Source organism: Aptenodytes forsteri, unplaced genomic scaffold, assembly GCF_000699145.1.
Source record: "Aptenodytes forsteri isolate BGI_AS27 unplaced genomic scaffold, ASM69914v1 Scaffold26, whole genome shotgun sequence".
In the NCBI taxonomy this organism is placed as follows: Eukaryota; Metazoa; Chordata; class Aves; order Sphenisciformes; family Spheniscidae; genus Aptenodytes; species Aptenodytes forsteri.
In genome coordinates this window covers 1,765,993-1,779,628 of record NW_008794125.1, presented here as the reverse complement: position 1 = coordinate 1,779,628, position 13,636 = coordinate 1,765,993, and the positions used below count along the sequence as shown (strand labels likewise).

The window sequence follows — 13,636 nt, the reverse complement described above, 5'->3', positions numbered from 1 at the left end:
ATAAAAAAAAAAAGGAAAAAGGGGGGGGGGGGGGGGTGGGGGGCAGCAGTTATCTCTGTATTGTGCATATCCAGGAATGCCAGTGATAGTTTGTCAGTAATGACCTATTTCAAGCAACAGCATAAGGAAAAAAACCACAATTGCAACTCTTAGATCTTATTCCTTTCTCATTTGCTGACACAGTCCCTGACTCTGTCTTTATGTTGATTCTGACATACAGAAAGAGTTTTCTGTGAAACTTATATTATCGTTCCACATACCTCACTCCAAGTTAGTATTTATATTACGGAGGTACTGAAAAGCCACAGTGGAGGTTGGGATACGGTTGTATTGTGTGCTGGCACGGAGGCATAAAGTGCTGTACAAGCATAGAAGCTTAGTGTGTAAACCAGACAAGGAGTAATGAAAGTGGCATCGTCTTTGTTTTATGAATATGAAGAACAGAGACTTACTGTTGCAGGGAAGGGCTGACAGAGCTGGTTCCAGCCCTTAAGCGATGAAGCTTTTGCTTCTCTCTTACCTTGCGGAGCCGCTAGTTTTCGCTTGGGCTCAACTTCTGCTATTGAGCTCTTTCCTCAGATAGTGAGCACTGCTGGATGTCTTGCACATCTGTAAAATGTCACTCCAGGGTTGTGCTCTAGCATAAAGTGAATAGCACACGCTGTAAACCTTTGTCTCTTTGCTTAACGTCTCGTTGCTTCTAGGCCCAGGTGTTGGTGTGCAGAGCGCTGTCGAACGTATTGTTGCTGCCCTGGCCCAATCTTCCAGAGAGTGAACAGCAGTGGGCAGTTCGCTCCACCAACCACGCCAGCCTAATCTCTGCCCTCACGAGAGAATACCGCCAATTAAAATCCAATGCTATCTTGCCGCAGAGGAAAGTACAGCTGGAGGACAGTAAGTACCAGGTTTCTTGGGGTGTGTTGGCTTCTGACAGCTGCAGCGCAAACTGCTGATAGGCATCATTAAGCTGGTTTTCCAATAATTATTTTGGCTGAGAAACTCTATTTAGCGTATGGGGAGGACAGGAAAGGAGCAATTTATGTTTTCTTTCTTGTTTTAGAGACCCTTCTTCTGTGGGTGTGTAAAGGGCACTCTCACCCCAGGTTGCCTGTAAACTCTTCCATCAAAGTACTGTCTTCCTCAGTCGTGCAGGGAAGGTGGGATCAAGTTTGTGATAAAACTTTGAATAGCGGTGATTGCATTAGGAATATTTAACAGCCTAATGCTGGGACTACCACGCTGTAGTATTAGAAACATTGGCTGGAGGCAGCGTTAATGAAGATTATGGTTTATTTTTTTTTTTTTAGGGGGAAAATAAGAATTTCTCCCAGACTTGGGAAGTACTGCAGGGGGTGTGTATGTGTAGGAGGAGAGCCCTGAACTGATGGGGTCCAGGGACCTTTGGAAGTTTCTGTGTATGTTTTGGGATTGCTTTTGGGTGTGTCTGTCTTTTTTGAGAATCACTTTAAAAATTGTGTAGAAGTACGCAGTGTCACAGCTTCTGACAAACCTGACGTGCTGGTCAGCTGTGTGCAGGGAGGGAGCATGGGAGAGGGTGGTTTGCTCCTCACGAGAAGAATATCAGCAGACTGCTCACATGGGCTGAACTGAGCCAGTTCAGTTCTCCCAGCATTTGGGTTAGCTTATACAGTGACTGTGTTTCACTCCAGTTGTTACTTTCAGAAATAGAAATCTGCGGTATATTTTGCTGTCATAATGTGCTGCTTTTTTCTTGGCTAGTGTTTCTTTAGCATTAGCATATCGTGAATAATATTGTTTACAGCTCGCCCCTGCATCTGAGTAGTTGAGCAGTGGGTGCATCTGTAGGGCAGTAAACCTGTGTAATTTAAGAAAGCGAGTAGCCACAGTGACCTAATTGAACCTGTTTAAATGTTTAAAATGCAAACATGCACTTGGGAATATTTTTGACTCCAACCTGGGTTTGGTGTATATGCTGCCCTGTAGGTTGTTTTAGTTACCGTGTGTGTGAACTTGACTTCTCTTCCTTTCTTGCCTCTGACTCGTAGTTTTGACACATGCAGGAAGTATCACCTCTCTTATTTTGCAGCCAAAGTGATCATCCATCAGACACTCAGCGTTTTAGAAGATATTGTAGAAAGTATCTCTGGAGAATCCACCAAGTCTCGACAGATCTGTTATCAGTCGCTGCAAGAATCCGTGCAGGTCTCACTAGCCCTCTTCCCAGCTTTCATTCATCAGTCAGGTATAACCATAGGACAGGCTTTAATGCTGTGAGTAGCTTTATGACCTACTGATAACACCCAAAGTCCATCAGCATAGAATCGTGGTGGTGTTCGCGTGAAGTGTGTGGGTTTGCTGTGCCTAAGTTCAATGCGAGTCTGTACTTCTGGGTGGGCTGGGCTGAATCGGAACAGGAAAGGGAGATCTCCTCTGCCATCTAGGATACAGGCATGAAGGTTTGTCACGCTTCCAGAAGATGGAGATGCCTTGTGTTGTGTTCAGCAGCGAAACAAGAATGGAGCTGATCCTGAGCACAAAAAAGCTTTAAAATACCCTGTCTGTCTATGTTTGCCACTTACATTCTCTCCAGAAGCTTGAAGACAAGGAGGAGCAGATCTCATCATATAGGTCAAATGATGTGGGGGTGGTTTTTTTCCCCCCTGTAAAAGAAAGGCTCCTGAGATGTAACCAGGACTGTTGCTTGGCAATCTTGTGGCCAGTGACTTACATTTGGTATCACATCAGGGTAGCTCGAATGCCCAGGGCTACAGCAGTTTCTCTTGTGAAGAGCAAGGCGTTCCAGGAAAACTTTTGGAGCTGGTGGGATTTTCTCAGTGAAGCAGGCTTGGGGGAGGCAAAACAAAGTTGAAACTCAGAGAGGATCCAAGACAGCAAGCTGATGCTGTGACTCCAGTGAACTGTTGTCTTCAGAACAGGCTAGCAGCCTCATGTGATTGCTATTTATTGGCTATAAAAGGCTGTATGAAGGAGGAGTTGAGCAGCTTCAGCTTACTGTGGTTATTCAATAAGGCATGTTGGGACTGATGAAGAATTAGCTGCGGTGCTGATCAGCTAGCTGCATAACCACGCGCTGAAAACGACTTCTGAAGTCAGAAGGGTCTCTTCAGTTCCTGCCAAAAAAAAAGAAGCTGGATTCTGTCTCCTAGCCACCCCAAGCTGTGTGGCTGTTTTGGATTTCCTTGGATTTCCTGTTAACCCTGTACGAGCAGTGAACAACTGGAGATGGGCCCAACCATCACCAGAGCTTTCTCCAAGCGCTCTGTGTGGGCAGACCAGACTAAGGGCCTTGCTGATAGTATTGTATTTGTTCTGAGTCGTTTGGTTCTGCCTGTACTTGTAATCCCTGGTGGTTTTCAGAAATGGATGAACTTTTTTTTAAGCCCTGTAGTACCAGCTGTTGGTTTCAGGTTCTAATGGCAACCCTGCTGCTGAATTTCCAAGAGTAAATAGGGTTCACTGTACAGGAGGAGCAAATCTCACATAATGGACTTATTGATGCATTTGAACATGACCTTAACATGTTCTTTTGGCTTTCCTGTTCTTATCTTAGATGTGACAGATGAGATGCTGAGTTTCTTCCTCACTCTGTTTCAAGGACTGAGGGTGCAGATGGGAGTGCCTTTCACCGAGCAGATCATACAGACCTTCCTAAACATGTTCACCAGGTATTGTCCCGTGTTGGACACTTCTTTCTTATCCCTCAGGATGATTTATCTTGGTAAGCTGCTCACAGAATGGGTCCCTGCCCCTAAAGAGTGTGGTATTTCCAACCCCTTTGTGTCCAGACTTTTGTCATGTCCCAGGGCTAAATGTAAGGAAAATGCTTCCAGGCCTGAAGTCACCCAGCCCATGCACGTCAGTCGTACAGGCCATCGTGCAATTTCAGCTCTCCCACAGGCTTTCTGGAGTGTGTGATACCGAATTGGAGTCTCACATTGCCTATTAGCTCCTACCCAAGATCTGAGGGTACCCCGACAATCTCTCAAGCTTTTGTTGGGGAAGGGGGTCTGTCAAAACCTAGCTCCCTTCTGTGGCTTAATGGACTTGGTCTGTATTAGTTGAGCCAAGTTTAGAGGCATTACCTGCTTTCCTTTAAATCAGGTAAGCATGCAGATCTCTGGGAAGGTTCCTATGGAATGACTTTGTTTTTGTCGTAGGGAGCAGTTGGCAGAGAGCATCCTCCATGAGGGCAGCACTGGCTGTCGGGTGGTGGAGAAGTTTCTGAAAATACTGCAAGTGGTGGTACAAGAGCCAGGCCAAGTATTCAAGCCTTTTCTACCCAGCGTCATCTCACTGTGCATGGAGCAGGTCTACCCCATCATTGCAGAGGTAGGGCTGTTCTCACAGGAGGTGAAGGAAAGGGGAGACGGGAAGGGAAAGCATTGCTGGGGGGGTGGGAGGAATGAAGCTTTTTGCTTTCCAAGAGCTGTAAATGTCAGTCCCCGTGCAGGGAAAACTGGGTGACTAGGCAGTGGGAATTGGAAGCAGCATGGGTGGAGGATTTTGTCAGGAATTGTCAGAGGCTAAAATTACAGATGTGCTCAAAGCAGGAGGTAAAACTCAAAACTCGATGATGCGTTATTAGCGTGATCCAACAGTTGCCGAGTTTGGTGCCTGCCTTAGGAGGAAATACTTGGATGCTCTGGTACCTTGGCTGCAAAGCGCTGCCCTGGGTGGCCAGAGTGGGATCCAGGGGATGAGTGGGATTCCAGCACAGGAGCCTGCTTTGAGTTGTTTGTTCTCCTCTCCTCCTAGCGCTCATCTCCTGATGTGAAAGCAGAGTTGTTCGAGCTGCTTTTCCGGGTCCTCCACCATAATTGGCGGTACTTCTTCAAATCTAGTGTGTTGGCTAGTGTCCAAAGAGGAGTGGCAGAAGAGCAGATGGAGAACGAAGCACAGTTCAGTGCCATTATGCAGGTAACTCAGCTACTCCCGCGGTTGTCCAGAACCCTTTCTGCTACTTGTGGCAGTGCATTAAACGTGTGGCTTGTGGGGATTAGACCATGTCTTGAGTGAGGTCTTGCCTTCAGGAACTGCTGAAAATCAAAGTGCTTGTAGAGTGGTCTTGCTGATGTGCTTCACAAGGCACAGCGTGCCTCACTGAGCCGGGGAGCAAGCAGTGAGGAAGGAATGTTAATTCCTTTCCATGCCTCATCCTGCATCTGGACCTAAAAATATATTACTGACGCTGACCCATTTACTTCTGTTACAAGTCTTGTGGTTAGCACTAGGACAAATTGTCAGTGCAGGAAAGTGTTCCTGAGACCAAGATGTCTTTTGGTTTATATGGACTTGTTCTGTGCCGTACCATCGGATCTGGTAGAGAAGGGTCAGCGGGGTAATATCCTATAGGCTTTGGCCTGGGGAATAAAGAAGGCAGAGGCAGTGTGCCAGCACGTACACGGAGCCAGCACCAATCTTCTCAGGCTGGGGATTTTGATTTTTTTTTAAGAATAACAGACTGTGTTCCATGTGTCAGTCAGAGCTGGCCAAATGAGTTCCTGTGCAGTTCCTAGATGTAAGAACTGTCCCCAAAACAGGTGGTGCATCTTAAAAGTAAAATCAGAAAAAAAAAAAATCAGCCTCCTAATCTGGTATCAGAGTACCTGGTGTGGGGCCCTTCACCTCCAGCCCATGTCAGTGTAAACAAAAGCATGTTTGCACCATGTTCTGCAACCTCAGAGTAGGGCTTGCTCCTCCGAGGGTGCTGAACGCCGGAGCGGAGGGCCGTGTGCTTAGACTTCAGGTGGGAGGACTTTTTGCAGAGCTGCCCCATCATGGAGTGCTTCTGGAGACTGGGTCCCTTCTGATACGTGAGTGAAGAGGGAGCACTTGCGCTGATGTAAACCGTATTGGTGTTTCTCTCTGGCCTTTCCTTATCTTAGCATCTTTTGATGTGAATGAGGCCCAAGCTGGTCCCTGTGCAGGGCTGTCCAAGCATCTCTTTCACCTGTAGCAGTGTAACACTTCCAAACTCACCCGAGTGCCTTGTTTTGGAAGATATTTACATGGTAATCTCAGTATTAACTTCAGGCTGGTTGACAATACTGAACTACTTGTCTTATGACTTGCCTCCTGTTGTTTTGATACAAAACTCTTCTTTAATGTTCTCTAAGTGTTCTCAACACAGTGTTTTGTGTGAGTGATACGAACACTTTGTGTGCTGGTTTCCACCAGAGATCTGAGTCCAGAACTGGCTCAGTCTTGAAGGGACTTGAGCCGTTTTTGTCTGTTTAACAATAAATGGCTGGTATGGTGGAATAAACTCTTCCATTCGTGATGCCTTGAAGCAGCAACTGGTAAAATTCTGCTGCCTATCTCTGTACAGAGCTTACCTCGTCTGCCTACATCATCTGTACAGTGTTTCAGAGGAGCTCAAGGTATAAAAGATGTTTTATCACAGAGTCTGTGCAGGCCTACCAGGCTAGTTCAGCAGGGTCCAGCAAATTTTGTTCCTAGGCTCTCTACTGCTACTGTAATGCCCAGCTCAGCCTCCCAGCTCCCATCACCAACTTCTTTCTAATTCAGTGCAGTAACATGTTAAACACATCTGCCAGTCACCTTGGTCTTTTGACTTGGACTGAGAACAAAACCTCTGCATGTGTTCTGCTTTTGTTTGTGCTTGCCATGCTACCTTAGGTAGCGTCCCTGAGAAACAGCCAAATCCTTCACGAGCAAACTGCCTGCCAAGGGAGCTGTGCTCAGCATCTCTGCTCCTCTTCAATGCAAGCTTGGCCCACCCGTTCCCAACAGGCCCAGCTTAGCAACTGTTCTGCAAGGATATGACCATGTTTCCACTAAAATTTCTTCATTCCTGTTGGTCTGGCAGCAGCGCAGTTGACTTAACTGCCTCTCTTATTAGTTTGCTGTGCTGAGAAGCAGCTGAGGCTCGCAGGGGTTTGTTCTGGTGTCAGGGTGAAAATGATGTTGTTCTGCCTGGCAGGTCTGATATTCTTTGTAATATCAGTCCCCTTCCTTCAATTCTGCTTTGTTCGTAGGCGTTTGGCCAGTCCTTCCTGCAGCCTGACATTCACCTGTTCAAGCAGAATCTCTTCTACTTGGAGATGCTGAACACCAAGCAGAAGCTGTACCACAAGGTGGGTCCTAGTTGACCGTTGTGCACACTGTGCATGGTGATAGGTGGGCGCTGTTCTGAGACTTCTTCGAAATGGGTCAGAAACTGAAGGTCAGGATCTGGGGGCTTGTATGTCTCAGCCTTTGGTTGGTTGCTGTGATCCTGATGGATACGTTGCTGGTCAGAGCGGCATTACCGCCTCCCTGATACTGCTGCAGTGGGCACAGGAGGGATCCCAGCTCTAGTCAGTCAAAGTAAAGCCTTGATGCATTCCCTCCTGTGACAATGAGGGAAAGCAAAGGAGAGACAGCAACAGTGCGATTTGTCTGAGGAAGTAGAAGCTGGGATCATCAGTGGGACAGTGGCAGAGCCCCTCCATCATTCCCATCTGGGTCAGCCGCGGGGTATCTAGTATTTACAGTCGGTCACTGCCAGGTGGTTGTCTCTGTCGCTGTCATGTAGGACCCATCCTCCAGACCCTCTAATTTAGACCTGTTAGCTGCTGTCATGAAGGATTAAAGTTGGAATCCAGGGTCCTGCCCTTCTGGTTAGCCTGTGAAAGCAGAGCTTTCAGGTTCGCATCTATGGTCACAACTCAAGGACAGCCCATCATGTTAACAGCTGCCTGTTGCAGACTTTTAGGCAGCTAGACAGATTCCCTGGCTTTCAGGAGCACTGTGCAGGGCTAAAACCGGCTGGAGTTTGAATGGGCCTTGATGCTGTTTGCTTAAATGCCAATGCTTAAAACTTGGGTCAGACGCGTGAGGTAAGTGTGGCCAAATTCACCACTAACTTTAAAGCTGATATCAATCTAGCTTACTGTAGCCATTTGTGATCTTGGCTTGGCTTATTATCTCTGTGCTCACAGGAGTTTGCAGACCCCGCTGACAGCGGCCCTGTGCAGCCATGTTCGCTTGCCTGGTCTGACCTCGATGAGTTTGTACTTCTAAAGCAGTGTGCTGGCTGCCGCGGTCCCCTCTGTGGGAGGATTGCTGGTGTGAAGATGCCTAACTGTGCTTCTCTCACTGTGCAGAAGATCTTCCGGACAACCATGCTGTTCCAGTTTGTGAATGTGCTACTTCAGGTGCTTGTCCACAAGTCGCATGACCTGTTGCAGGAGGAGATCGGCATTGCCACCTACAATATGGCCTCAGTGGACTTTGATGGCTTCTACTCAGCCTTTCTCCCCGAGTTCCTGGCCAGTTGTGATGGTGTGGACTCGAACCAGAAAAACGTGCTGGGAAGGAATTTCAAAATGGACAGGGTAAGAAGGTGAAACGCTGCAGCAGAGTGCCAGTATTCCCAGGACGCGCAGAGTTTTTCTCCTAGAACATGCTGGCAGACAGCCGTGAGCTTCCCAGGGCAGTGTTTTGAGGCAGTACCTTTTGTTCCAAACGCTTCCATGCTCAGCAATGCCTAGCCAAGGATTTTTCACTGTAGGTAGCAGAACTGCCGTCTCATCTCTTGGACTGCCGAATGCTGTGGGAGTTAGGGAATATGTTTCCTGGAGGAAGTTTTCATAGGGGTAGACTGACATTTTCTAGAGTGGGACACTCGGATCCTTGCCAAAATCTCGCTCCAGCTGCTGGCCAGATGGTTGAGGGTTACTGTGAGGACAACAGCAGAGTAGCTGCAATGGCTCTCAATTCTTTCAAATCCCTCGTATGCGTGTGAAGCAAATGTGGGGGTCTGTAACCTCCCTGTGGAACATCGCGGCAGTGCGGCAGGTTGTGGCTTCCATCTGCTGAAGCTTGCTTGTCCGTTGAGTGCTTCCTCTCCCCTGGGAGATGATGGGGATTTGAGACCAAGGGTTGAGGGTAGGAAAGGAGCCTTGACAGGATCACTGGACTCTAGAAGGCAATTGCTCTTCAGGAAAATTAGGCCTTGTTACAGGGAACGTGGCACTCGGGAACCTCGGCAGGAATGCAGTGAGCAGTTGCCGCTGCAGATGGCCGTGTTGTGACCGTCCGTGTAGTGCCTGACTCCACACCGAGAAGCCGGTGCTGTGAACGGAGCCCAGATCTCTGTAGTCAGCTCTCTGCGTGGAGCAGCTCTGGAGCTGCGTCTCTGCTCCCCATCCATGGCCTGCAGGAACTCAGTTTTCCTGGGCTCAGACTCCGGAGGAAGGGGTCTGTTGTTCTCATGTATGAAAATACACGTGGGTGTCTGGCCCTCTCGGTTCCTTTCTGCGCTCTGCTGTAAGACAGTGCTTGTAGCTATTACTCTGTTTGCAGTACAACGTGTTGTTTGATCTTTTCCAGGATCTGCCATCGTTTACCCAGAATGTGCACAGGCTGGTGAATGACCTGCGTTACTACAGACTCTGCAATGACAGTTTGCCCCCTGGAACTGTGAAACTATAGTTACTGCACTGGACTCGTGTTTTGATCACTGTAGGGAACGGATCCGTATTTCGTTTTGCCACCGCCTTCTCTCCTCCCTGGTTTTGTCAGTACTGCAGGACGCGGTGTCTTGCACATGGGCACATCTTCTTGGATTCACGCACCATGCTTCCTTTTTTTTTTTTTTCCCCCCCTCTCCCAACCCAAAGGCCCCCAGCTGGAGTCAGCACTGTCTGCAGGATGTGTCTTAACGCCCAACCGCAGGGCATCTCGACTGTATGGAAAGTCCTCTCGCTGGGGTTTTGTTCTACTAACGTAGCACTTTGTTGCGTCCGGAGATTTCTGTGGAGTTGTCTTGAGAGATCATGTACGTATCAAACATGAGGCAGAAGCGCCAAAGACTACTTCAGACATTCGTACCTTCGTGTCATTCCACCTTCCTGCCCCTGCCCAGCTCTCGGAGGAGACGACTCGTGATGTTGGGACTGTTTTGGCACTTCTGTCACTCCCTTTGTTTCTAAATTGCCTTGAAAACCTCCCTGCTGTTTGTGGGGATTAGAGACTCTTTTGGGTTTTTTTTAAACGTTTTCTCATCATTCCATTGTGATACTAAAACAACATGCTTAATGGAAATAAAGTGCTTACTTTGTTGTTTTAAATAACTTGTAACTTGTTTTAGTTTCCTTGTAGACCTGTCACCAAGCCGTTCCACTAGATGAAAATGCATTTTGCGCTGCAGGCGGTGATCTGCAACCTTTCCCCATGATCAGGCTGAGGACAGGCAGCGGGTACTGTGCCCTGGGTGCAGAAGTGCCTCGTCTGGGCTCCGTGCGAGTCGGACGGTGCTCTGGGAGCACTCCAGCAGCTCTTGAAAGGTGCTGTACTGGACTGGTGCAGATCGGTGGTGAACTTCTTTCTCTGCTCAACCCTCATTGTGTTTACCGCCGACGTTCCCTGATGTTTTCCGTTACCTGTTGCGGTGATCTTTTCATTCCTTCCAGCAGACTTTTGCCTGAATTTATCAAGAGCTGCCTAACGTTCACGGTGTTGCATCACAGGAGGCCTGAGCTGAAGGCCAGCCGCTGGCCAGAATGACCCGATAGTGGCATCTGAGCATAAGGTTAAAATCCCAGTCCCCAGTCAGATAGGACCAGACTTTGTGGGGCTTGTGAATCTCTGATCATGCAGCTGGGAAGGATTTTGTTGTGGTTTTTTTTCCCCCTGAAATCTAGTCAGGTAGCTAGTGTAGAGCAGTAAATCAGTCTTAATTCTCTGCAGTTACGACGGCAGCTGCAGTAAGGGCTGCGTGGTGGGAACAGGACCTGTCGCTGTGAAGGGAGCAAGCCTGGAGGAGGTGTTAAGGTTAGCGTGGGTTCTCCCTAAACGTTCGTAGACATGGACTTGAAGTGAGATGGCTGCACGTGGACAGCTGGGAGGTGTCAGGGGTGAGACAGAGTGTAGGGAGCGCTTGCTCCACAGTTCCTTTAGTTACGGTTTTGTAAAAAACCGACATCCTGCGATGTGCGTGTTTGCTGTTTGGAGATAACGTACGCTGTTTGGATAACCCGTGTGCAGGCAGAGCCTTGCATCCAGGCTGTCTGAACCGGGACCAGGCTGATGTTTGGGCTTCATCCCCTGCAACGAGCAGCTTGAGTTGAAAGTTGCACATGAACCAAAGTCCAGCCTGCCGAGGACATGCCTCACCAGGTACAGTCCTTGCAGCTGAGGGCTGTGAACCACCGTCTGCAGAGGTGACGGGTGTGTGAAGACCAGTGTGAAGGTGGGTGATGATCTGGCACCAGACTCGCAGAGCTCCGACTTCCCCTGAGAGTGAAAGGCACTGAGCTCCCTGCAAGCCAGAACCTGCCCCAGGAGCGCGTGGTTCAGAGCAGCCAGCCTCTGGAGCAACTCGGTGTCACTCTCTGCACTTGAAACTCCGAGTCCTTGTTTTTCCTGGCGGTTATTAGGTGTATGAAAATGCGGCGCAGGGTCCAGACCTGTCCGCAGAGCCTGCCCCTGCCACCCCAGTGCCTCACAGCAGTTCCCCTGCCACCCCAGTGTCTCACAGCAGTTACTCAAGCCACAGTGGGGGGACAGCGGTAGCTGGCTGCCGCCACCTCCACCAAGCGCCCCGGCTGTGGCTTCCTTCGGAGATGGGCTTAAGGGGACTTCATCCACTGCTGGCACAGCTCCCCTCCCGGCACAGCTCTCTGGGCTGGTGGCGCTTCTGTTTCTTGCAAAACATTTGGTTGACAGACGGTGAAAGGGCATGTTTTTCCCTTGATCAAGGGCAGCAGCTGGAAGGTGGCCAAAGCCCAGGCTGGAACCTGCCAGCCCTTGTGCTAAAAGCTCTTTCTCCTTTGCCAGCCATCACCTAAAGTGCAGGGCTAGCCGCAGCACCCCGGCCCTCTGGGTGAGCAGGGCAGCTTGCTGGATAGAAATCGGGGGCCCTTCGATATTTATGCATGTGATTGCCTTAATCTTCCCCAAAGAAAAATTTCTTTACTGAAAGAGCGGTTAAACATTGGAACAGGCTGCCCAGGGAAGTGGTTGAGTCCCCATCCCTGGAGGTATTTAAAAGACGAGTAGATGAGGCGCTTAGGGACATGGTTTAGTGGGTGGTGGTGTTGGGTCGATGGTTGGACTCGATGATCTTAGAGGTCTTTTCCAACCTTAATGATTCTATGAAACCCCTTCCTCTGTACCATCACCCCTGGCGCAGCAGACACTGGAGAGGGGCCTTTTACCCCCTCGAGCCCCCTCTTCGGGTGGGTGTCACCAGCTTCTGGCCAGCAAAAAGTCTGTTTGGCAAGAGCTGGTGCTCTCTCTGCCCATGGGGGAAGCCATGTCGGATGTTTTTGCAGCCATGCTGAGCACAGCAGGCCCTGGGAGCCCCCATGTGCTCCCCAGGCTGTGGCTATTGGGAGCCCTGGTCCCCAACTCCCTGCACTCTGGGGGGTTCAGGAAGGGAATGAGAAAGGAGATGGTGATCAAGGAGCCAAATGCGTGTTGGAGACAGGCTCAAGTCCAGCCTCCCCCGGGGCCCCCAGCTCTCGCGGCCCCACTAATCGCTTTGAGCCAGTGTGTGTTGGGCATGTTCCTCGACTCCTCTTTCAAATTATCACAGGTTTAGAAAATAGGCTTGAAGTGACCAGGATTTTCCATGAACTTGCAGATACTTTAATAGCGATGTTTGTGTCAAGCTGCTCTCTCAAGAGCTGTCTTGGGAGCTTGGGATGTATGGGAAGCTCAATAAAGAGTGATCCCCCAGCATGGGCTGTGGGATGGGGCTGTCTGAGATCCGAGGCCCCATATACCTGCCTGCAGGGCTGCCCCTGCCCTGCCGGAGCAGGCAGAGCTCCCACGCCCATTTAATTCAACCTTAAGGAAAACTCGAATCTGAGCTGGAGCGATGCTGCGAAGGGGAGCTGGAGTTTCGCAAACTCCTCCTCTTTTCTGCCTCTTTCACCACAGGCCGGGGTGAAGGAAGGGGCCCTGGTGCCTCTGTCCCTGTCACCGATGTGTGTGCAGGGCTCGTCCCCCTCCCTGCTTCCCACAGCCTTCGGTGATGCAGAGGGGTTCCCGCCTGGGCAGTGCTGCAGGTGAGCAGGGCAGGGGAAGCCTCTGCCCCCCATGGCCTTGCACCCCTTTCCCAGCACCTGCTAGGGGTCCAGGCCTGCTCCGTGTCCTATGGGGAGGGCACCAGCCTGGGTGCTCCCCGCTGCACTCCTTCCCCGGGGTGTGGGGGGCTTGCGTGGGGCTGGGGGATGCCCGCAGCACCAGCACCCCCAGCTCAGGCTGGCACAGGCTAATCGGGGGTCTCTCCTCACCTGGGCTGGTACCATCAGGGGCAAAGCATGAAGCAGATCTGGTTTTTGGCAGGGTCTGGGCCACCCACGCTTTTGAGTCACCCGTGGGATGGGTGCGGGCTCTGCTCCCGCCTGGGCAGGGTTGGGGCTCGGCCCCGCCAAGGGAAGGCGTCGCTCCGTCCCGCGGGACGCTCCGTCCCGGGGTGCCTGCGCTGGGATGCTCCGCGCCGGGGGATGCTCCGTGCCCGCACGTCCCATGCTGGGATGCTCCGTGCCGGGGATGCTCCGCACTAGGGACGCCCTGTACCGGGATGCTCCGTGCAGGCGCGGCGGCCGCCCGGTCCCGGCGGCTGCTTTAAGGGGAGGGACGGAAACCTGACCCGTCCACGGGCTCGGCCGGGCCCTTA

The 13,636-nt window shown here is 50.5% G+C and overlaps 1 protein-coding gene across 1 annotated transcript in view; it reads left to right on the top strand.

Moving 5' to 3' along the window:
• The window catches only part of XPO6 (exportin 6), a 40,852-nt gene extending 31,165 nt beyond the window's left edge, over positions 1-9,687 (top strand). The window contains exons 16-23 of the mRNA XM_009277406.1: positions 705-894; positions 2,069-2,224; positions 3,554-3,668; positions 4,161-4,332; positions 4,759-4,920; positions 7,002-7,100; positions 8,112-8,342; positions 9,340-9,687. Of these exons, the coding sequence (XP_009275681.1) occupies positions 705-894; positions 2,069-2,224; positions 3,554-3,668; positions 4,161-4,332; positions 4,759-4,920; positions 7,002-7,100; positions 8,112-8,342; positions 9,340-9,441 (1,227 nt within the window). The 3' untranslated portion in view covers positions 9,442-9,687. The remainder of the gene's footprint in view (positions 1-704; positions 895-2,068; positions 2,225-3,553; positions 3,669-4,160; positions 4,333-4,758; positions 4,921-7,001; positions 7,101-8,111; positions 8,343-9,339) is intronic.
• The last annotated feature ends 3,949 nt before the right edge of the window (positions 9,688-13,636 follow it).